At 40.4% G+C, this 23,297-nt stretch overlaps 1 protein-coding gene across 1 annotated transcript in view; it reads left to right on the top strand.

Moving 5' to 3' along the window:
* insrb (insulin receptor b) overlaps positions 1-23,297 on the top strand; it is a 61,465-nt gene that overhangs the window by 21,600 nt on the left and 16,568 nt on the right. The window contains exon 3 of the mRNA XM_027158413.2: positions 21,706-22,027. Coding sequence (XP_027014214.2) covers positions 21,706-22,027 — 322 coding nt within the window. The remainder of the gene's footprint in view (positions 1-21,705; positions 22,028-23,297) is intronic.

Genomic DNA, 23,297 nt, shown 5'->3' with positions numbered 1-23,297 from the left:
TCAGGGAACTTGGCTGTGACTCAAGACATCATGAGTTTAATACCAGCTGCTGTAATGCCACTCTGTCCTTGAGCTAGGCCACTTGATCCACGCTTCCTCCAGAGGGAGCACCCTTCTCTCTTCCAGCACTCTTGATATGACGCATCACGTAATTCTGGATGCGTCACGTCTGTATGTATGTATGTATGGATACGAAGCTAAAGATTACTAAGCTAGCACACGAACACTACACAGTGCTTCAGCTGTAGGTTTAATGCTTTACTCTTCAAGGCATGGTAGCAATTAGTCTCAGAAGGTAACAGCAGCTCTGACACTAGTGCAGCTGGTTTATTTTAAGGTCCTGGATTTTATTACTGTATGGTTTCTATGGTAACTGCATACGACAGTAGACTGTCCACGCTAGCAGGTGAAGCTGAGGTGAAGCTTTGCACAGATTCTTTGCTGATTCCAGGTACGACTAGCACAGGTTCCTGTAGCTAACAGACTCGACCAGACAGCAAGTCAGAGTTTCACTAACAGGAAACAGCACAAACGTTCACTCCATAACAGTCAGACATCAGCGAAACGCATCGTAAATCAGATCCTCTAACAAATGGCAAAGATTGGATTTGGGAAAGAAATGTGCTTTGGAACTGGAAATGTTTAGCTATAAAGAGGAGGAATTGATTCTGTAAATGAGTTTGTGTGAAAGAGTTGAACTATGAAGTGCCTCAGTTTAAAACAAATCTGTCGCATGTCAGCAGACAGACTGCATCAGACTTACAGGTAAAATGACAACTGATGTCAAATCAAATCAAAGTCTTCTTTATAGACCTAACGAGAGTTACTGTTGATTCGAAAAACGTGAGGTCTGTGTCATTACATCACTTAAAACACTTTTGCTTGGAAAGGAGTCACTTCTAACCTGAGTGTAGGATATTTTTTCTTTTTGGCTGGATGATTCCTGTAGTAGCTGAAGAAGAGTATCTAAAGTTTCACTAGATTTCATTAGTTTTCCACCTTCGGACTATGAGGCTCATTTCTTTTGCTCATTATGCAAATATCCTGTGTGTGTGTGTGTGTGTGTGTGTGTGTGTGTGTGTGTGTGTGTGTGTGTGTGTGTGTGTGTGTGTGTGTGTGTGTGTGTGTGTGTGTGTGTGTGTGTGTGTGTGTCCGTCCAGCAGAGCAGAAGAGCTTTTTGTTCAGAGGAAGAGTGGTGACCTTTGTTCCCTATACATACACACACACACTGAGAGCAGGGTGCTTTGTTCTCTGGTTGTAATGGGAGGTAAATAAAAGTCTATTTCTGTGTCTGTGTCCTTTAATCAGGTGTTTAGAGAGAAACTGAGGCACAGTAACTCGCTCATCATGTTCCCCATGTGCTCTTTCTCGTTCCTTATTGTTTACTTTCTTGATTATTTATTTAATTATTTCTGCACTTCATTACTTGTTCACTTGTTTGTTTATTTAATATATACGTGTTTATTTACTAGTTTTAGCTTACTTACCTATCTACCTAGCAAACATTTATTGTTCTTCATGACATCTCTGTACACACGTAATGAGAGGTTGTATATGGCAGGACATTATGAAGTCGTGCTTATCTATTTTTCTTCTATTTTGGTGGGAGCTCAGTGCTGGAAGGAATTAATGTTCAAACAAATAGCTTGTATTAGTTCTTTAAAGTTGTACCTGATTTGCCTAGAAATGAGAAAATATTTATGCAAGTAATTGTGTGTATATACATGTTGCATTAAAATTTGTGTGTTCGCTGTCTCTACAGGAAGTGATGTGACGTGTCCTGGAATGTGGCACTGTAACGACACAAATTAGAGCTGTTAGATCACATGACCTTATTTTGTGTGTGTGTGTGTGTGTGTGTGTGTGTGTGTGTGAGAGAGAGAGAGAGAGAGAGAGCTGACCTGCTTCTGGGTGGTATTCGTATCCCATAGTGTGTGTGTGTGAGTGAGTGCGCGTGCTTGCATGAGCGTGCATGCGAGCGTGAGTGTGTGTGCGTGTGTGAGCGTGCGTACGTGCGTGAGCTTGCGTGCGTGTGTGAGCATGCATGTGTGAGCGTGCGTGCGAGCGTGAGTGAGTGTGCGCATGTGTTCGTGCGCGTGCGTGATTGAGTGTGTGTGATTGTGTGTTGTGCTACACCAGCCTCTATTCATTAACATAACAGGAAGCCCTGAGGGATCCAGAGGCCTTGTTATCAATGACTGTGCTTTTAAAAGCCGTATTTGCATAACAGCAACACACACATTATTCTCTCTCTCTCTCTCTCTCTCTCTCTCTCTCTCTCTCTCTCTCTCTCTCTCTCTCTCTCTCTCTCTCATTCAGTCACTCTCACACATACACACTACAGTGACTTTCCAAGCTCACAGCATTGGAACAGCTGTGTCACACACACAGTTGAGTATAAAACACTACACAACTCGGTCACATGATTTGACTGTTGTCACGTATTTGAATTTCCGACTGCGAGTCACAAAGCAAATGTAATTAGAAGTGAAAGATGATTTAAATGACTCGTCATTTTTCACAAGAGAAAAAAGCAGACTGTGCTCCTTAAGGACTTTTCCGACCTACAGTGGCAGTTGTTCTCATCGTGATGGAACAGGTTCTCTTTTCTGGAAACAGCAGTTCAAGGGAAGGGAAATCCACTTCAGCCGACTGAATAACTTCTGCTCGTATTAGCAATGTGCCGCTCCAGATGTTCCATAACACAGCTGGATAGCTAGCATAGTTAACAAAAGTCCAAGGTAGCATGAGTGCATTCTGCTGCTTGTTGAAGATGTGTAGTGATGAGCAGAGATTTATCAGCATCGTGAGACATCACAAGAACTAAGGTACAAACTATAGCTTTTCACAAGAGGTAGAAATTAAGAGTTTGGTTATGTGAATAATAATTTCTTTTTTAATTTGAAATCTGTAATGTGTTTACATTGTAGTAATAAATGTCCACTTGCAATCATGGCACTACCGAAAGTGATTTGGAGGAAAACTCTGACTCCTTAGCAGTCACGTCTCATACTCCTTAAAGTCTGTAAGTCCGTGGCAGAGCTTAAGGCTTGCTGAAAGTTGCTAGGTTGCAGGTGATGTGGTGCTTGAGGCTAGTGCTTAACCGCTGCCAGATTTTGAGTGGCTGATGTCAATGCAGATGATATTTACTGAGCAGGGGCTGACAAAGTCACAAATGGTTCAAAAGCCTACTTTCATATCAGGAGAAATTTAAGTTCTAATGTTGAATATTTCTAATAATATTCTGAACATGGTGAAAGATGTGTAATTACATTTTGGCAAAAAAGTCTAGTGAAAATCTGGTTACAGCAAACTTCGAGTGTGTGTGTGAAATCAGATACATCCTCTGAGACTAATACATGACTAACTGTTACTGCTTTAAATAATGACTGATCATCATAATTGATTGGATTTTTTTTTTTTTGGCACTCATTAATTACTCCAGTCAGATTATTCCGAGCAATTATCCGAATAAAGCAACGGATTGGATTCAGGAGGATGTGTTAAACACGGGAACGTGCGTGTGCATCATACACGCCATCGTTTGGTCTTCTTTTAGCCACAGCCAGTGCTCTGTCCTTATTAAGAGCTCCAGCTCAAGCCAAGCCCAGCCGTATATCAGAGCTCACACCGCTGACCTCAAAATAATACCGGCACGCTCAGAACAGGAGTGCAGACTTAGTGCACAAGGCTGGATGTGGACACAGCCTGAAATGGCCTTCTCTAGAAGCTGCTTCAGGATGGGCCTATTGGATTCCTACTATTATTATTACTGCTAATAATACTAATACCAATAATAAATCTGTGTTTGTATAGCAGCGACCAGAACTATAACGGAATAAAGACGTCTTGCGTTGATGCGTCTGGGCTACTGAAGAGATTTTAAAGTGCAGATAACGGTGTTTGTCCTCATTAATCAGACACTTAGTAAAGCAGTGTGTGAAGGTTTCCACCACGCTTAACCAAGTTTTCCTGCCAGATTTATAAGATTTGTTTCTGAGATTTTGTGCATACTTGTGTGCCTGCCGATTCACGGCACAGCTCACAAAACTGCATAAAATGCTCCCCGAAGCCTGAAGAGAGAGAAATTGTGGCTGAATTATGAAGGAGCACCTCCAGTGTGCGGCGTGTGCTAAATCTTTAGCTAACAAAACGGCAGCTTTTTTAGGGCACCATTACTTTTGGTCTATTTGAACGATCACGGTTAGTCGTCACTAACTATACAGTTTAATGCTGAACAGTCCGGTTCAACGTTAGTGATTGTGACCATACAGAAATCTGCACACGCACAGCAGCAGCATGGAGGACGGACACTTCTCTCTCAAATAACTGGATTTTCATATCGGTTCTCCTGTAAGCGAGCATCGAATTCATTACTCATAAATGAGGCCTGCTTAATATGGTGCAACCATGGCAACAGCTGTCCATTTCTTTTTGCTGTCTCAAATCGCACCCTTACACACTATTCTAGAGTCGCGTGTTTTACTGTGAAAGTTCCAACATGAAGCAGTACACTTCAGAGCTCTGCATAATGCACTTACTGAGCTGAAAAGAAACAAGTGCGTGAGATGTACAGAATGAAACAAGTCACTTCGGATACATCAGACCAACATTACAATTTGATTGGTGGACATACTGGTGAGCAAACCGTTGTTTCTAGCTCCTATAATCCAAGTGTTATAGCTTCCTGGGCTTTGTAGTAGTTGGAGTTGGGTGTTAGGGGAGAATTGAGACTCTTCAGGACATTCTGTTAGGAAGGTTGCCGTGTTTGGAGTGATAACAGTAATTCTGCTTCATCATGTGTCCTTTACCTGTAACAACTGATAGATGGCAGGAAATGGCACTAGTTCATCATAAGCAGTGGTGATTAGTGGTGCAGTGCATGATGGGATTTTGTGTTTATCTGTTTGAGTAGTCTCACTCGAGTTACAGATTCTATTTTACCAAGAGTTAATAACACTGGAAACACAGTTTGGTTGCTAAGCAATATGACAACATGCTGTGTGTGTGTGTCGCTGTGTTTGTCTACATGCGAGCACACGTGTGTCTGTTTAGTTCTCTCTCTGTGTGTGGTGTCTGTGTGAATGTCTCTCTCTCTCTCTCTCTCTCTCTCTCTCTCTCTCTCTCTCTCTCTGTGTGTGTGCGTGTGTGCGCGTGTGTGCGCATGTCCCCATCGGGCAGTTGGAATGTGTGTGTTGGAGGAAACAGTGGCGCCATGTTCGTGGCCTTCCTGACGTGAACAGTATGACCTTCCCGATTGTTTCCTGCATTTGTGTGGCCGCTTCCTGTTTCACGTTCATGAATGGCCTTCTGGGACTGCGAGATGGAATCTAGACAAGTGTGAGACACTGAATTTGGAGCCAAACAACAAGTGGGTCTATGTAAGGATTAAAGAGATATGATATACTGTATTAAACTATAGAGTTGCTATAGACACACATTATATTACCGTTAGTAGAGAAATAAAACAACAGCGTGGGAAAACAATCAGTAACGATGTGCTCTGAAGTGGAGTTATTTATGATTTCCTATCATAGCTCATCCTCATGTGTTTTATTCCTCCTCATCCACAGATAATTACCCACCGTTTTAATATTTTATTTGTTAAAGAGCGAAGCCTTGTGTGTTGTAGCCATTTATAGTCGTTCCACTTGCTGTGCACATAGAACCACAACGTTAAATAAGTCACTTCCTTATCTCACATACATTAAGAGTCATTTCCTCACTAGCCTCTGTTTTTATTCTACCTTAAGACAAGACAAAAAGGAGCTTGTCGTGTTTGAGAACGAGCTGCTCTGTGCCTTTGACTGCTACACAGCTCTGACACTGGAGACTCCTTATGTAAATCCATTCATGATGAGTGTTCACCGTACACATCCCTTCAGTAGAAATGTTTTGATTTTCAGCTGCTCTATTTTCCAGAGCCTCTGTTAGAGAAAATGTACCTACTTGATAGTCTGATCAATTGGACTCCAGCACTATACGGAGCTGTAGTGAACGCAGAATTAGAACGAATCATTTGTTTTACTGATTTTAATGTCAGAGCATGCTGTTTCACTTCTTACCTGTGAACCTCTGTGTGTATGTTTTATTGCATCCAGCTGAGTAACTATTGTGGGGTGTGTGTGTGTGCGCAGCTGTGAGGAGTCACCTTGCACAAGCTGTTGGGAATTCCCCTCTTAAATGAGCCATGTTTGGAGAAGCAGAGGCCGAAAGCCTGCTGCTTCGCCATATTCTCTTTGGCGTGTTATTCAGACTGAAAACAAACACACACACACACACACACACACACACACTGTACTCCATCTTTGACCCAAAGCTAAGCGCTTTTGGCTTAGCGCATGCACACACACACACCAGTTACTTGAGCTCCGGGTCACAATCTGAACATAAACACTTTTTTCTTTTTAGGGATTGAAACATATTTTTAGAGCTCCTGCCGCTTGGTGTCAAAGAGTTCGGTGAGGAGTATTTCAGGGTCCTCATCTCTCATAAAAATAACCGCTTCAGCTGTGATTATCGGCATCGTGTGGTACTGCTTGGTCCCGGACGCATGGGCTATTTACGGAGCGGAGCTGCGGATGCGTTCGGTTTGGGAGAGATGTCGTCGCTGCGCTCTGGCCTCATTATGCATGGAATGTGACCCGCAGACACAAGCTCTTATTTTCACTCGCAGACTTGTTGCTGCACAACAGACACACAACAGCATCTTCTGTCTGATCATCATTTATACTTCATACAGTTAAGAAAAAAGAACCTGACCTCATTTCTAAAAAATCTTAATGGATTTGGTGAAAGGCATGAGCTCAGATTTGATCAATTCTTATTACTAAAGTCATTAGAGAAGTTGAGAATAATATCCCCGCCCCTACCTGTAGGCTTCTCTAACCTTTATAACTCGTCATATGAGTGTTGCAGATGATTAAAGGATGCGTAAGATGGCAGAATACCTGTCTTTCTTTGTGACAGGAAAAACTCTGATAATCATAGAGGGACTGATACAAAGAGATTCACAATATCTTAGAAAAAACAGATTGTACAGAATTCTAGTCCTCAACCCTGTTAGTACCCCATGGGTTAAGTATTAATACAAATACATTCAAAATGAAATATTAAAGATTAAAGAAAATGGAAACACTTGAGTGAATTTGTGAATTGTCCTCTGGTTTCTAAATAAATATCTAGAACGTTTGAAAGCCGTTTATGTCCAATTAGATCAAGGCGAGTAGATCAGTATGTAAATCACATTCTTTCTGTCTTTCCCTCTGTCTCTCTGTCCTCTCACTCTTGTCCATGATGTGGTATGCAGACAGGCTGGAATTTTTTTGGGCCTCCAAATGATAGACCAAACATGTCATCCCTGGCTCGGGTTACAGGAAAGAAAGATGGCCGCCTCATGCGTGGGGATGTGGTGTGTGCGCACGAGTTCGGACTCTCTGACCTCGCTGCGTGTTACCATGTGTCGCTTATGTACTGCACTGTGGATGAACTTATCAAAGCAGCCAGTTCATTTTGTGTTCTCACACACACACACTGCCTGCAGATCCGCTCTATACTTGGCTTCTCACATTCCACATCTGCTGTTTCCATTTCTCCCTCATCTTGCACGTGCATTCGTCGCCGTTCTTTCTTTTTAATGGCTTCCCTGGTTTTCTCTCCTTCCCAGGGACCACCATTAATCATGCTTAGGAATCAACCATGCTGACTAGCATGCTAGCACTGGCCTGAGAAAAGCCGTTTGCCAGGTGTCTGTCGCTTTTTAGACCAAAAAACGTAGGCTGGTGTATTTTTCCACAGCTCGTGGTTCGGAAACTTGATGATTCATCGCAGAGGTATTTGCTGTTCGTAGTTTGCTCAGAGCGACATGCCGCATGTTAGCCACCCTCACTAATATTTAACATGCCTGTCTGCCCTCGCGTGATGCCATTGTTTGAACTTGGGTAGACATGGCTAGTGAACCTTCTTTTCATCTTAACCACTGATGGGCCTACAAATACACTCTTTCTAGACATTTTTCTTTTCCGCATGTGGCAAAAGGTGCATGTTTCCCCCCCCAAAACGCTGTATTACAATCCTGTTGGTCCATGTTGAGCACTTATCTCAACATCTGACATCAACTGCAATATAATGTTCTATGATTGATCAAGAACACACTAACCATTAGCAAAGAAACTATTAGAAAAGCTCCATCTCACTACTGTTGTTCTGTCCACATGCTGTGGATACAAAACCCAGCTATAATTGCAGTGTCTAACACGACCCCCCTGTTGCGAGCTGCGCTCCTCATATCAGCAGGAGGAACCTGGTGACGGCAGCGCATGGAATCTGGCACGGATCTGGGAAAGGAAGAGGAAATCCAAAGATTTATGGTGCTTTCTGTTGTATTTGTAACTCCGGTTGCTGAGGCAACAAACAGAGTTCGTCTCAGAATCGCGCCAGGAAGATTTCAACCCCGGTTTGAACTTGGTGTCCAGACGGGGTGAGATGGTGGACAGAGATAGTGGTCAAGGTCGCGCCCAACAGTAAAACAGCAACACAAAACACTGCTGTCCAACTCGACCAGTTAAACTTTATTATGAACCACATGGTTACTGCTTGTTTATTCACTTGGACTGCGCCTGAACCAAACGGATACCGGCTGTTTGAGGAAAGCTGGATGGCTCCAACTCCGTGCCACTCGTGATCATCATCAGCTTTTAGCCTTGTTAGTAAATGTCTAGAAGCGTAAATGAATGTTTCTTCATCTGTCTGAACTGATCGACTCCAAAATCCCCACCAAATAACATGGACGATGTTCTTCAAAAGAATTTAAATATATAAAGAACCTTACATTATCTTTGTGCTGTGAAATGGGTGTGTAAATATAATCCATCCATCTGAACATGGTGGTGAAGATCATTCAAGGACGTGCTCATTCTTTTTTTTTTAATGCATAAACCAAAATGAAACCAGTTTTAAGGTGGGGTCTCCGATTTTTGAGAAATGCTTGCGAAAACTTGAGTCGGGCCGAATGCTAAACAAAAATCAAAACAAAAGGGGCGGGACTTGTCAATACAGGCGGAGAGAGTGTTCAGTGCCCATGTGTGAAATTAGCAGAAATCGGTTTTAACATTGACACGGAGGATAAAAACAAAGAAAGAAAGCGAAGAAAGGTTTACGATAAGGCAAGAAGTAGGACGTGTTAATATAGGATCAGCTTTCCAGCGCTGTAGAGAACTGAAGGAGCAGGAAGTTGGCGCATATTTACAGATTGGAGTTTCCTGAGTCAATAACTCCTGAGCTAAACGCTGTTACTACACAAATAACACCTCTTTTCTATCGTAGTAATGTAGAGAGGCAGCTACAACCGCGTTTTGTGTAGTAACAGCGTTTAGCTCAGGAGTTATTGACTCGGGAAACTCGAATCTGTGAATGTGCGGCCAACTTTACTTACGACGCCGGGGCTCTTTTTTCCTTCTCGATAGGTGAGTAACGTTGGTTTTGCTAACACAGAACTAAGTTATGCCGTCCTTTGCATGATTATGCTTGTGTGTCATTTTTGCTTGCTTGTTTATCTGCAATCGTATTGTTCTTCCCTTCAGCTATGATAAAGACACTTCTTTCTTTCCAGTAGTTGCCTGGGTTGCGTATGTGTGTGTGTGGGCGGAGCTATCAATACAGGAGTGGGACCCATTTGGGTTAGGAGTGTCTTTGTTTTGGTGATTTTATATGTCAACATTTGCTTTCAAAAATCGGCGACCCTACCTTTATACAATAAAATCTAAATGTCTTTATTAAGGGTGTGACAGAGGAGTGGTGATTCTGGTGGTTTGGGGGGCATTTGGGTAAAAGATTCCAGATTAGGGACACTTTATATGCATGTTATGGTCATGTGACATATACTAATGATCCCTTATGGCATGTGAATTGATTAGAATAAACAAAAAAGTCCTCCTCTAACGTTACTTAACACACATTTGTACAAAGTCTCTTTTCATAATTTCATTATCAATATTTTCCTTCATTTTCACCACCAGCCTGTGTGTTTTTAACACGGGTGATTAATAGCCAGAAACAGTAAAGCTGTGATGTATTGAGACTAAGTTCTTTTAATTCTGGTCGTCATAAAGCAGTAGCCCCGAGTCCATCATAGTTCAGTGTCTGATCGAGTTAAAGAGGTTTTGTCTGATCTTCTGCATGGTTAGATGTCACTTCCTTCATGGTTATGTCTCGTAAAGCATCAGATGATCTTTCGTTCCTCAGCGCTGCAGCTCTCCTGCTCTGTTAATCTTTAACACTCCAGCTGCTCGCTCTTGTCCGTATGTGCCCTCAACCATGGGCTCAAAGAGTCCAGATCCTCCATCTGACATGTACCGCTCCTTCTACCATTATCACAGATAATTATCCTCTTAATGCTGTCTCTGATTACAGTGTGCGTGTTGGTGTGTGTGTGGGTGTGTGTGTGTGTGTGTGTGTGTGTGTGTTGGTGCGTGTGTGTTGCCAGCCAGACTCTGTAGAAGAAAGATGACCGCCAGTGTGAGCCTCACTTTAACGATGCATGAGCTCTAAGCTCTAATGTGTGGACATTACGGCTATTTATTGAATCATTAAAAGGAGAAATGCACTAGCTTTTGATGAACGTGGCTCTCTCACGGTGTATTCAAAGGGTTATTTGTGACTATCTGTGGCTGTGCAAGGGGAAAAACAAACTGACAGAATGTTCTGGCTCTCTCTGATTAACAGAAAACATTTAGCGTCTCGTGCTGTTACTGTGGCACTCGTTTCATTTCACAAGCGTTGAACTTTTTTAGAGACAAATAATATCAATAAATTGTCTTATTTTTTTCATCTTTCTTGCACATAAGAAAGAAAGATAAAGATGAAAATTGTCTGCTGTAGTTTTTGTTTTCAGGACTTTTTTTGGGATGGGGTAGTTGTAACTTGACTTAAAGGATTTAGAGAATGAAGTATACCTTTGAAATGAATTCAAAGAACATGAGACAACATTAAACACCGCTCTTTACACAGTAGATCTTTTTCCCCCTGAGGTTGGAGAAAATAAATATCTATAGTCTGGAGGGATTTGTAACGGTTAATGTGAAACTGTACACTTTATGGCCAAATGTTTGTGGACACGTCAGCATCGCATCCATATTTGACCCTTCTCCAAACTGTTTCCCCAACGTTAGAAGGGAAAAGTTGTGTAGAATGTCATTGCATACTGTTGCATTATTATTTCACTTCATTGGAACTGAGCGGCACAGACCTGTTCCAGTATGATAGTACAAGAACTGTCCACTACAATAACTCTATAAAGACATGATTTGCCAAAATTTGCTGTGGAAGATCTCAAGTGTCCTGCACAGAACTCTGACCGGAACCCCACTGAACACCTTTGGGATTAACTGGAATGCTGAAAATGGCCCGGACCTTCTCACTCGAAATGAGTTCCCACCTGACAAATGCTATTGTGGCTGACTGAACAAATCCAAGCAGCATCTCTTCAAGATCTAGTAGGAAGCAACGGTACATACGGGTGTAATGTTCAGGTGTCCACAAATCTTTTCCATATAGTGAGTCTTCTGTTTAAACATCGGTGCATGAAGAATAAAATTCAATTAGAAGGTTATTCCATCTGTAGTAAGGCTTGCTTCAGATAGACGCTGACTCTTGCCCAGCCCTGAAACTGGAGACTTCTTCCATAAGTGGAGGAGGAATTGTATTTGCTGGTAGTCCATCTGCTCTTTTGTGAGATTCCCATTGGCACAGTATCTCAAGAACACATTGGGAATTGGTTGGGAAGTATTCTTAAAAAACCATCAGATAAATAGATTAGAGTTTGCCACGGATCCAAACAATGTCAAGGTCACAGCAAGGTCATGCCTGGAATTTTTCTTCAGTAATGAAGTTTAAGGATTTGTGGCCACTGAGAAATAATTACTTTTAAATCAGTATTTTGCAACAAGTATCAAAAATTCAGTAATTTTTTTTCCAAGTTTACAAATTAGTAACAAGAAGGACTAGACTTCAGTAGAAACATCACTGTTTAAGTCTTTAAATAGCTTCAGGTTTATTGTCATGCGCATAAAGAGTGTTGTTAGCGTCACACACTCTTACTCAGCTACAGTGCAAAGATCACGAGTAGAATAGAAAACTATAAACAGTCATAAAGTGACAGTAAGTATCCTAATTTATTAACGTAATAAACAAGTAAACTAATTATTTGCTTAAGCAATGTAAAGGTTATATCCCATCCAAAAGTGTCACAGTGGGGAGTATTAACAATTCATAACATTTCGATTGTCTCGCAGAATGAATGCAATAAATGCAAATCTTTGATTTACTGCATTAGTGTCAGAGCTGCTGTTGTTGAAATAATGAATCAATATCTTCAAGAATTCAACAGCAGTGTGGTGTAACAATGGAAGACGAAGCGCTAAAATAATATCAAAAAGCCGTCACTTTTACTCTGGTTTCATGTCACTATCAGTGAAGAATGTAGTGTCTGAATTGGGCAGCTGATTCATCTCTTTAAAAACATTGCAGTATATTTAGCTTATTCTTATTATGAACTCTTCAAAATAGATCAGAGTTTCTCCCCCTGAATGAGGACTCCTAGGTAATCATTGTGTTTCATGTGTCCTTCTCCTACCCCTGTTTACCGTACACCAAGCTCTATAACAAGCCAGCAAACACACTTCACCCAGTGAAGAGCAGTGTTTAACAACATTTATTTTTCTTATCCGACATCTCAATACCATAAGCCATATCATGATATGAAAATGTGATCAGTCATGCCTATAAATTCTGCACAGATTTTTTTTTTTTTTGGTCATGCTAGTTTGAAACGGAAGTCAGGCACCTTTTTTTGCCCTTCAGCTACTGCACTGTAGTTATCTAGCATGACTCATTCTCTCCACTGGCTTTGCATGCGTACACACACACACACACACACACACACACACACACACACACACACACACACGCACCTAGCAGGCAGCACAATTATTGTCTAACTTTGTAAGGTTCCTGCATTAGTTGCCCTATAGTAATCTCCAGTGCCCTTAAGGACACATCTGCTGAGACAGCAAGAATCGCATATGTGAAACACGTGTCCAGTATGAACACATCCCTCTGTCTAGCCTCTAGATTACATGGAATTGATTTATTCTTATTTTTGTGGTTAATCAATCATTAACACAAAGGTAAATGATTAGCAGTGTCTTAGCATGCAAGCTAGAAAGGGCAGTGATTTGTTTAGCCTGATATGATGTCAGCAATGTCCAGCTGTCCTTCCAAAGATGTTGGAAGATTTGCTGAGTTTGATAGAATTTTTTCTTCTGTTGTTTTAATTAGTTTTAATGAGGTTTCATTCTGGTTGTCTGAATCACTTTGTGGTTTGGCTCAGTGTTGGCACTTTGGATTGGTGTCGATAGTTTGGGACATCACTGGAAGTTTTGGATGGATTTTGGCTTTTCATCTTTGATTTGAGTTATTGTTACAGGTTTGAATCAATTCTGCTGGTTTGGGCCTGGCTTGCTGTTGCTGATTGACTATATTGGTGGGTTTTGCTCAGTGTTCATAAAGTGTTTCATTATGGAAAAACTTTTGGGGTTTTCTTTTGCATTTATTTTTGCTTTTCGTTGGGTTCTTTAATTCGGAGTTGTTTTATTTCTTTAATTCAGATTTGTCTTATTTTTTTTTTTCGGTTATGCCTGGCAGTGATATTTTGTTTATCATCAGAATATGAGAAGTGTTGGTGTTTTGATTAGCTTTCGGTCACATACAGTTGTTAGAATGCGGTAATCCATTTTGTGAGCTGTGTGTGTAGTGTGCTGCTGAAGAGGCTAGCATGCTTAGTGCTGTGTGTTGAATATGAAACAGCTCTGTATCTGCAGTGCAGCCATTACACTGCTGCAGGGTCAAACTCACACACATGGCACTTTGTTCCCGACTGCCTGCATACTTCCCCTGCATTCAGCACCCACAATTACTTCCTGAATCAATGTATTCTCTTTCTTTTGACCTTTAAACATGTATTTTATAGCTTAGTTTTTAACTGCTGACAAAATGGTCTTTCTTAGCACTTTTTCCTGGTTTTTGTCTTTTTTGTTTATTCAGCATAATTAAAAATATTTAAACTTTCTCTCTGTATGTATTTATTGAGAGATTCATTCGTTCAGGCCAGTGAGACCTCAAAGCGCATGTTCGGCGTGCATGACGTGCTCTTTAAAACTGAAGTGATTGATTACATGAACTACCTTTGTTTTTAATCTCATCCATATATGGCTTTATTGTAGATGTAGATTTAAAGTCATTTTAAATCGTTGTATTGGTTTTCATACTTAAGGGAGCACTTCACTCACACGCTGGAAATGTTGAATGAAACTCATCCAAATAAGGCTACACGAACTGCTTCTGACTAGCATTTACACCGTAACAATTTTGTATAAACGTGCTGGTGGGCCGAGGCCTTCACTACAGCAGGATTTCAAAATACCAGGATAAGGAAGACCTAAGATACGAGTTCCTATAAAATCTCTATTTATAGCTCTGAATTTTCATAGTCTTTGTTGCCATCACAGTTCTTGTGGCTAATCTTTAAGCTCCGGCAGCTTTTCTGAACTCGGTGATACAGGATTACAGTTTATTTTCCAACGAATTCTGAGGGAGAAATGAATGAAATAGTGGAAATGAAGAAGATTTGAAGACAGGTTTAGTTTTCTCAGGTTGCATCGAGTTAACATGTGAGCTTTCCCTGCAGCACAGCTGTTTGTGATGGAAAAAAATGAACCTGAAATCTTACAGCTGTGCAGAATTAGCTTACCTAGATGAACTGACAGGAAACAAAGCACAGGTAGCTCGTTTGAAGTCTCGAACACGGATCATTGCTGGGGGATCGTCTGCATAGAAACAACGCAACTTAAATGAAGATACAGTGAATAGGGCAGTGTTTAGAAGACAATGCAGGCGTGTGTGATGGAGGAGGAAATGCAGACTGGCTCCAACGCTAGAGAACATGAGGAAATCAGTGGCAGCCCGATGCCACGAGATGCCAGAAATTGTAAGCTGAAATCGCGGATGAAGGTGAACAGGAACATGCAGAGTCTTCTGGATGATGTGTGACAGACGAAAAAGAGAAAAAATAATCAATGCACATGGAGCCACATGCTGAACTTTCATTACTTACGCACTTAGAGGGAAGCTAAACACTGGATGAGACCATGACCTTATCACATGCCTGACTTTCTTATGGAGCTCAACAAAGGGGAATTAAATCTGTTTATTATTCATCTTAAACCTCATGGCTTATAAGATTCACGTCATGTTTTGTCTTTTCAGGATGGGGACAAAATAACATTTAAAAATACTGTGTATTTGAGACACACTATATGACAGCTGGTGGGCTGGGTGTGTTTGCTTGTGTGGGTTAATATTGAGCTAATATACATATGAAAAATGATGTCACTATGATTTTTCATCTTTGATATCCTGGATATCACAATGTCTTTTATCACAATCCGGTCCAAATTGGGACTTTTTAAACATGGCTTTAGTTCAGTTCTGGAGAATAACGTGAATCTCAATTTAAACATGAAATACACCAAGCTTTTTTTCCTCATGTAAAATGTGTGGCTTGCCTTGCTACTTAAGACAAGATCTCAATATAACACATTGTTTCTATTTACAATACATTAACTTGAGATTATTAAGATTTTAAGATTATTTCTAGCTATTCCTACACATATATGATGCTATATTTGACATTTTAAAGTTAGATTCTTCATAGATGGTTCTTTAGGTGTTACAAGATTTTATGAGCTAAACATCATTTATAGGACCTTTTATTCTCCATCTATTCAGCCTCCAAAACACACACACATGCGCGCACACACACACATGCGCGCACGCACACACACACACACACACACACACACACACACACACACACACACACACACACACACGCATCCCCAAAGACCAGGTTGAGGTATGAGTCATGTGTTTAGCAGCTGCTGTGAGTTAAGTAGCCTTAACGCTAACACAGGTGACTCACCTCGCCTCTGAGGCATTTGTTTATTTTTTCATTATCTTTTATCAGACATGTCATTTTCTTGAGTTAGTTCGACCTGGCCATGTTGTTTTCGTAAATGTGCTTTAATAATAAACTGGACACGACTCTGCTCAGCTCCACAGGAACTTGTGACTCGGTCGCTGTTGGAACATCCTGATTGGTTCAGACTCTGGATGTTCCGTTTTCTGATATCTAATCAGTTATTTGAGCTTAAGTCTGATTGACCCTTATTTGCCTGAGTGAAGCGGATGGCAGTGATGTTAGACCTTTGCCCGAGGCTTTGATTGCAGGAAGGAGGAAAACATGACGTCTAAAACATGACACATTTCACTCATTAATGACCAGGAAGAAATGGCTGAGATGTTATCAGTGTAAGGAAGACAGAGTTTACTCTTTATCCTGCTTTGTTTGCCACAGTTTATAACAGTGTTTGTATTGTATGCAGACTTATCTCATTTAAAATGAAAAACTGAATATTTACTCAGCATTTATTTTATTTAAAGTGAATTAGAGGTGACCTCAATTCGTGCAGGTCTTCATAAATCGCAAAATTTCAGCCATTTGTCACGTGTGCACAATTTTTAATGGTTAAGAAATTCGAATCGGTATTTATGACCAGTGTAATGTGTCTTGGAGCATATTAGAACTGGGGGGAGACGACAAAGAGTAAGTGTATTTTCTCTAACATCCTAAATAATATAGAAGCCCAATCTCATTTGAATTTTGTATATTGACTTTCTGAACTTTTATGTGAAGTACAAGTAAACAAGCTAAGTATTAGACTTGATTTATAAAAACGTGATAGCAGTAAACAAGCCAACTCTCAAACTATTATACTTAATACCAGTCTGCTAATTTCATCCATAAGTGCTTTCATTTATTATTCATTCTGCTTATATAGCAATAAACAAACTAGCAGTGTAGTAAACAAGTTACTCATGAACAAGGGTTATTAGTGAAGAAGGTAACTCTCACACTGTGACTAAACAGCCGCTAACTGGGACAGTGTGAAAAGCCATTAGAGAAACAGTTCAGTAAAGTACACCACAGATCTGCTTTAACGCCACACCATCCAGCCGATCTGTTTTTTGAGCGCCTTTCAGAAAGTCGCACATCATTTATGGATATGTTGTAGATGATCAGAGATTAAAGGTACTGTTTGATGCCTTTGTGTTTTAAGTCAATAGTGAATCACTCTTTGTGTTGTGGGGAAAAAACAAGATTAGCGGATGTAGGAACCTCTTCTTTTGAGGAAGAGTCTTTTACAGTACTGTTGAATCACCTCACCACTGATTCCACTTCAAACGAATCCCAGGTGATTATTCATACACAAAGCACGACGAGGGGAAAGGTGAGGAGTCAAGTTCAGCATGATGGCTTTGTTTCTACTTGTTTTTTTATCAGTTTATTAGACTGTGGTAGGTTTGTGTCTCATATACTGCTACAGCTGTAGTAAACAGGCTATCCTGAACTAGCAAACTGCGTTCTTGTTAGCACATAAGTGAACTAGCGGTTTAGAAGGTGATCATAATAAGGATCATAGTACATAGAGCAAAACAGCTTAGTAAATAACTTGGTGCTTAGGAGCTGGATATATTTGAGCAGATCATTAGCTTCAGTCTTTAGCTAGCATAAATCCCAATGAGGGGTTAATAAAGGTGTAAAGTATGGGTGAATTACAGTTACTGTAAATGTGTTACTTTTACTTTGGAGTGTGTCACTCCCACAACTTGCCCAAGCAGGCCTATGTTTCATTCCTCTGCATTCTCAAGACACACAGATTAATACAGAGCATTAACCAGTTTATTCTACACTTATTTGGCTTGTCTGTGTGTGTGTGTGCGCACACATTTTAGGGGGGTTAGAAGTTGTCACTCAGTGTGTTGCATGTGGTGGCAGGTTGTCCCACGCTTTTCCATGAACGTCAATTACATATCATGATTGTGATAGAAACATTAAAGCTTTGTGTTTGGTCACAGTGTGTGACTATGAAATATACGGCTTATTCACTGTGCAGTATATTTGGGGGTGTGGTGGAAAGTGGTTGTAGTTATGGGGCGCGTGGTTTTTAGTGGGAGTTTCTGGGAGCTCTTGAAATAATAAACATTAAACAATTATTATCTCTCTCAAAACCAATCAAATCAAAACCCATTGTCCCTCTTTCTCCTGCCAGTAGTAAAGAAGCTCAACTTCTGCATCCGTTATGAGTTGACTGAGCTCAGCTTCTGTGTGAATTTGGTGCAAGTTTCAGGATCACAGTCCTTCTCATATGAGACACTTTTCCACTAGACACTGTGGCACAGTACAGATAATAATCCAAGTCCACTACTCTCCGGGTTGAATCCCTGTATCCGGTTTCCATCACAGTATTACAATACCTGTGGAAGTAGGAGGAGTTTCTCTGGAGGCACAAAATGTTTCTCTTTAGAAATAAACAATCCCATGGTACTGGAAGCACACTGGAGCAGCAGTTTGTCATTTATTATAAGACATTAGTTCCTTTTCATTCTTGGAAGAGATGTAACCATTCGTTCTCACCAGCCGCTCTCTTTTTTTCATCTCCCTAGTCATCAGGTGGATTATGCATTTAAACAATATTTTTTGAATGGAGAAAAATGAGAGAGCTCAGTAAAGCATCTGGTTTAAGCCAAAAAACACTTCTCACTTTTCATTCCGTCCAGTAGGCGAATCCACAGTGTATTCAGCGCTGCTTTTTTCAACAATTTGAATCAACAAATTCTATCAGCAAGCTTGTTTGACGACTTCAAATTTTACTTTTAGTTAAATGACTCCCGGTTCGCCAATATTTAATTAATTAAATGTCCTGTAATGTTCCCTGTCAATCTGTCAGTTCCTCAAGATGTGATGTTTAAAATTCTCTAAAAAGTCTTTTTTTTTTTTAACTAACAAAAATGACACAGTATTAAGAAATGAAAGAACTGTTATATTTCTTTTGACTTTTGAAAAGTTTTCGTATATAAAGTAAACATGCGACTCTATTATATTTAGTCATTTCTTCCCTTATTATTTCTTTGTTTAAATTTTTTTTTTATTATCGCTGTATGTACTGGACAACAAAATGCCATCACTGTACATTTTAAGAGACATGAAATATTTGCATATAAACTAGCAGCTAAAAAATACCCAAAAATAAGGATCATTAAAAAATGGCCGCACACAAATCAGTAAAAAAAACAACAACAACCAAATATTAAGTGTACTTTTAATATTATTTGTTCATATTCTTTTGCTAAAGAAAATGGTTGTCTGCCACCAGATGTGTGCTGTTAGTGTTCTAAGTGTTAAAACAACTGGATGTACATGTGAGGAAATGAAAGCTGACATTCTGCTCATCTCATGTTCATCTTTTGGTCTTAAACCCAAACGCCTTCAGTGTACAGTAAAAACAAAAGAAGTGGGCCACGCTGTGTGGGTGTGTGGATGAGCTGCATCATTTATGTTGAAGCTCCATGTTTTGTGGGCGTAACAGTAAATTAATTAATTATCTGAGCATGCGCGCGCCCTTCTGTGTGTGTGTGTGTGTGTGTGTGTGTGTGTGTGTGGGCTCCTGGTGAAAAGACTTGCCTTTGGGATCAAGTCGTGTTTATTGTTCACATAGTTAAAGGGCCGGGTTATGTTCCTGAGCCGGAAGCGCAGTTCCTCTGCGTCCTATATCCGTGTGACGCAGACAATGTAAACATAGCTGCTTTATTCGTGGGAAACACACAAACGTGAAGTGTGAATGGAAGTGAGAAGCCTCACTAAGTGCAGATACGTGTCACACTGATCAGGAGGGGTGGTGTGTGTGTGTTTGGGTGGGGATTGAGGGGGATGGGGCCTAAGTGGGGAGACCAGTACTGTTGTAGCCCTGCGTTATGGCTTTGTCTTAACTCACATTTATTCCTGTTGCATTCCTGGAGGTGTGTGTGTGTGTGTGTGTGTGTGTGTGTGTGTGTCTGTCAGTCAGCTTGTGAGGGGTTAATAAGGGGCGGATCTCTCTCAGCAATAGAAGAAGCCATTGAATGGCTGCCTTCCACGGACAGCAAATACATTGGTTAAGGGTGAGGGCGGATCTCGGGCTGCAGTGAAACTCCTGAGTGGAGTTTTCCAGAAACAGGAGTGAGTGCATGTGTAAAAGGAGCGTCAGTGAAGGAGAGATGTTTACACGCTGCATTCTCAGGATTGGTTTAGTCTTCTAAGTGACAAGTGTACATTTTCTTTCTTTCTTTCTTTTTTGAGGATCATTTCTGTATATTAAAAATATATATAAAAAGAAATGCTTGTGCAACAAAAATACACAAGGTTTAAAAGTAAACAAAAAAAACCAAAATTAAACGGTAAAGATAAAGAAATACAAAAGACTGCTCTGGGCCACATCACTGTGTTTGTTTGTCACATAATCCCTGTTGTGATGACTGCAGCAGAATCGGTGAGGACTACACGGCAAATGGCATGTTTTTTGTGAATATAAAATTGAAATATAAAAGCAATGAATTTGTTTGCGTCGACAGTCTTTGTGCCTGTGCTGATAGTCTGTATAACTGCACTCCTGCTTGTGATCCTGTTTAAACATTCATTTGAAATATAAACGAATGTAATTCCCTGTCCTGTATATTACATTTAGGACCATATCAATTAGTAATAAATATGTTCACCATTTCAGCAAAACTGTTCAATTATCTAATTATTCATTGAAATAGAATTGAAAATGAAATCTTAAGATTTCAGCATTAACACTTGTTCTCAGCTATCAGCACTTATTTAAGCACTGTTGATTCTGATTGCTCAGAAACAGTTGATGAACGTGTAACTTCATCTCTGACAGTAGTGCAGCTTCACGTCACACATCTCCACACATTCGTGTTTTGTTTTATTAGATTTAAGATAGAAAAATATATACAAATGACCAAGTCCTATAAGGGTTAAGTCTCCCACCCTGTCTATTTTTTTATTTATTTTTTTGGGAACCCGCCTCCTCTCCAATCTTCCGCTGTCCAGTTGTCCAATCAGGACAATCTTCATGCGTCTTGAACTCCTTCACCCCTGTCCCTCTTCTCAGCCAGGCGGAGCTCCAGGCTGCTCAACACCGAAGGGGGTTTATGTTGTTTTGTTCCAGTGAGGCCCCCTAGTGTCACATGACGCAGGGGTTCTTACAGGACATTAATGAAGTCCGGCAGATTTAACGCTGATGTCACACTGCAGACAAAAACACTCGCAGTGCAAAGGCTGAAAAATCCTGCAAGTGCACTGAACTCTCTCCATCTGCCCCCCCCTCCCTCTCCATCTCTCTCCCCATCTCTCTCTCTTTCTCTCTAAATCTCAGTCTTTCTGGTTTTTTTAATGACTAAACAAGACATTCATTCATTCAATCCTTTATTGCTTCTTTTTTTATATATATATTTGAATATCTCTTGTAACAAGAAGCTGCATTCTTAAAGTATAAACTATTCTATCGATTCACAACAAGTCACTTTTCTTTTAGTATTGTCATAAAATCCAGCTAACAACCAGACTTCAGGCCACATTACTTTTTTTTTTATTAAGTATTAATTGAAGATTTGGTTAATGATGATAATAAAATTTCAATGCTAATAATAAAAAGGGTAATGCTACTCATATGAGTACTGAGGTTGTATTTTGTCTGTCCTCAGTTTGTCCTACTGCGTGTAAACATCACGCCTGCACGTCGTCTAATCAGTGCTGTCATGAGCAGTGTCTGGGTGGCTGTAAGGAGCCGGGGAGTGCCAGGGCATGTGTGGCGTGTCATCACTACCTGCATGAAGACAGGTGTGTGGAGCGATGTCCTCCCGGTTACTACACCTTTAAAGGGTGGCGCTGCGTCACCTTCCAGTTCTGTCAGGAACTTCACAACCACTGCAAACAGACCAAGAGCAAAGACTGTCACCAGTACGTCATCCACGACGGAGCATGTATCCCAGAATGCCCTTCAGGATACACCGTCATGGACTCAACGTGAGTAACACGTTTCTTTACACTATATTAGTTTATATATTAGTCCTGAACAACATGAAAACTTTCTCCCAGGGACAAGTGTACAGTTCTAGTATCTGTAGCATGCACTACTGTTTTCAAAAAAATCTATCTTTCTTTCTTTCTTTCTTTCGCTTTTTCCCCCTTACTTCACGCTTTTGCTCATTCTTTTCTCTTCTTCTCATTATTTTTTTCTTCCTTCTATCACTATTTTTCTTTTTAAATTTTGTTTTCCTTTGTCTTTCATTCTTTCTTATTCATGCTGTTCTGTTTTTATTAATTCTCTCTGTTCCACTCTACTTCCTATTTTACTTTAATTCTCCCTTCTTGTGGTCTTTTGCTCACTTGTAGTCTTTCACGCTGTTGCTCACTCTTCTTCATTCGTTTTTATTGACTTACACTTTCACTGTTTCTCTTGTTCTTTGGCTCATTTGCTTTCATTTGAACTTTTTTTTTTTAATCTTTTGCTTTATATATATATATTTTATTCTTTCAGTCTCCTGCAACTTTTGCTCTCTTTTTTGTTGTTTATTCTTTAACAGATTTATTGATGATTATATTTTCTTTGTAGAAGCCAACATTCTGATTTCCTATTTAAGCTTAGACAAAAATGTATAAATAGTAACTCCTCCTAGGGATTTCGTGCCACATGCACCAAATTCGGATATGTTGTAGACCCCGGTCTGGAGTTTGTTGCTAAGTGGCCTTTTTTCCCCATAGACTCCCATTATAAACTTTGGAGGTTTATAACTCAGCAAGCTTTCAAACTACCTACACCAAACTCGGCCAGCTCCTTTAGGGTGATACTCTGAACAAAGATTTAAATTGGTGTACCGACTGGCCTTTCGGTTGTGCCGCAGCCCCGCCCCCAATATATGCAAAATCAAAAAACTTTTTACAACATGGACATGTGACATATAAAAACACTCAGAACAATGAGGGGAACTTCCTCATGGGTATTCTGATGACGTCACATGGCCTCGTGTGACGTCATGTAGCCTCGTGTGACGTCACGTGGCCTCACGTGACGTCACGTGAAAATAAAAAATTAGCACAACATGGCCATGTGACATATCAAAACACTCAGCCCAATGTGGGGAACTTCCTCAAGAGTATTCGGATGACATCACATGCTCGTCTCCAATTGCCTCCAAACGTTTTGTCACCCTAGCTTTCTGTCCTCTTGACTCCAAACATAACACTGATCCTTATGTCCACTCGCCTCCAAAAAACACCGGCCTTTGCGAATACT

The sequence above is a fragment of the Tachysurus fulvidraco genome, chromosome 2 (genome assembly GCF_022655615.1).
Source record: "Tachysurus fulvidraco isolate hzauxx_2018 chromosome 2, HZAU_PFXX_2.0, whole genome shotgun sequence".
In the NCBI taxonomy this organism is placed as follows: Eukaryota; Metazoa; Chordata; class Actinopteri; order Siluriformes; family Bagridae; genus Tachysurus; species Tachysurus fulvidraco.
Note: the sequence above shows the minus strand (reverse complement) of the source record. Positions and strands in the feature narration are given on the sequence as shown.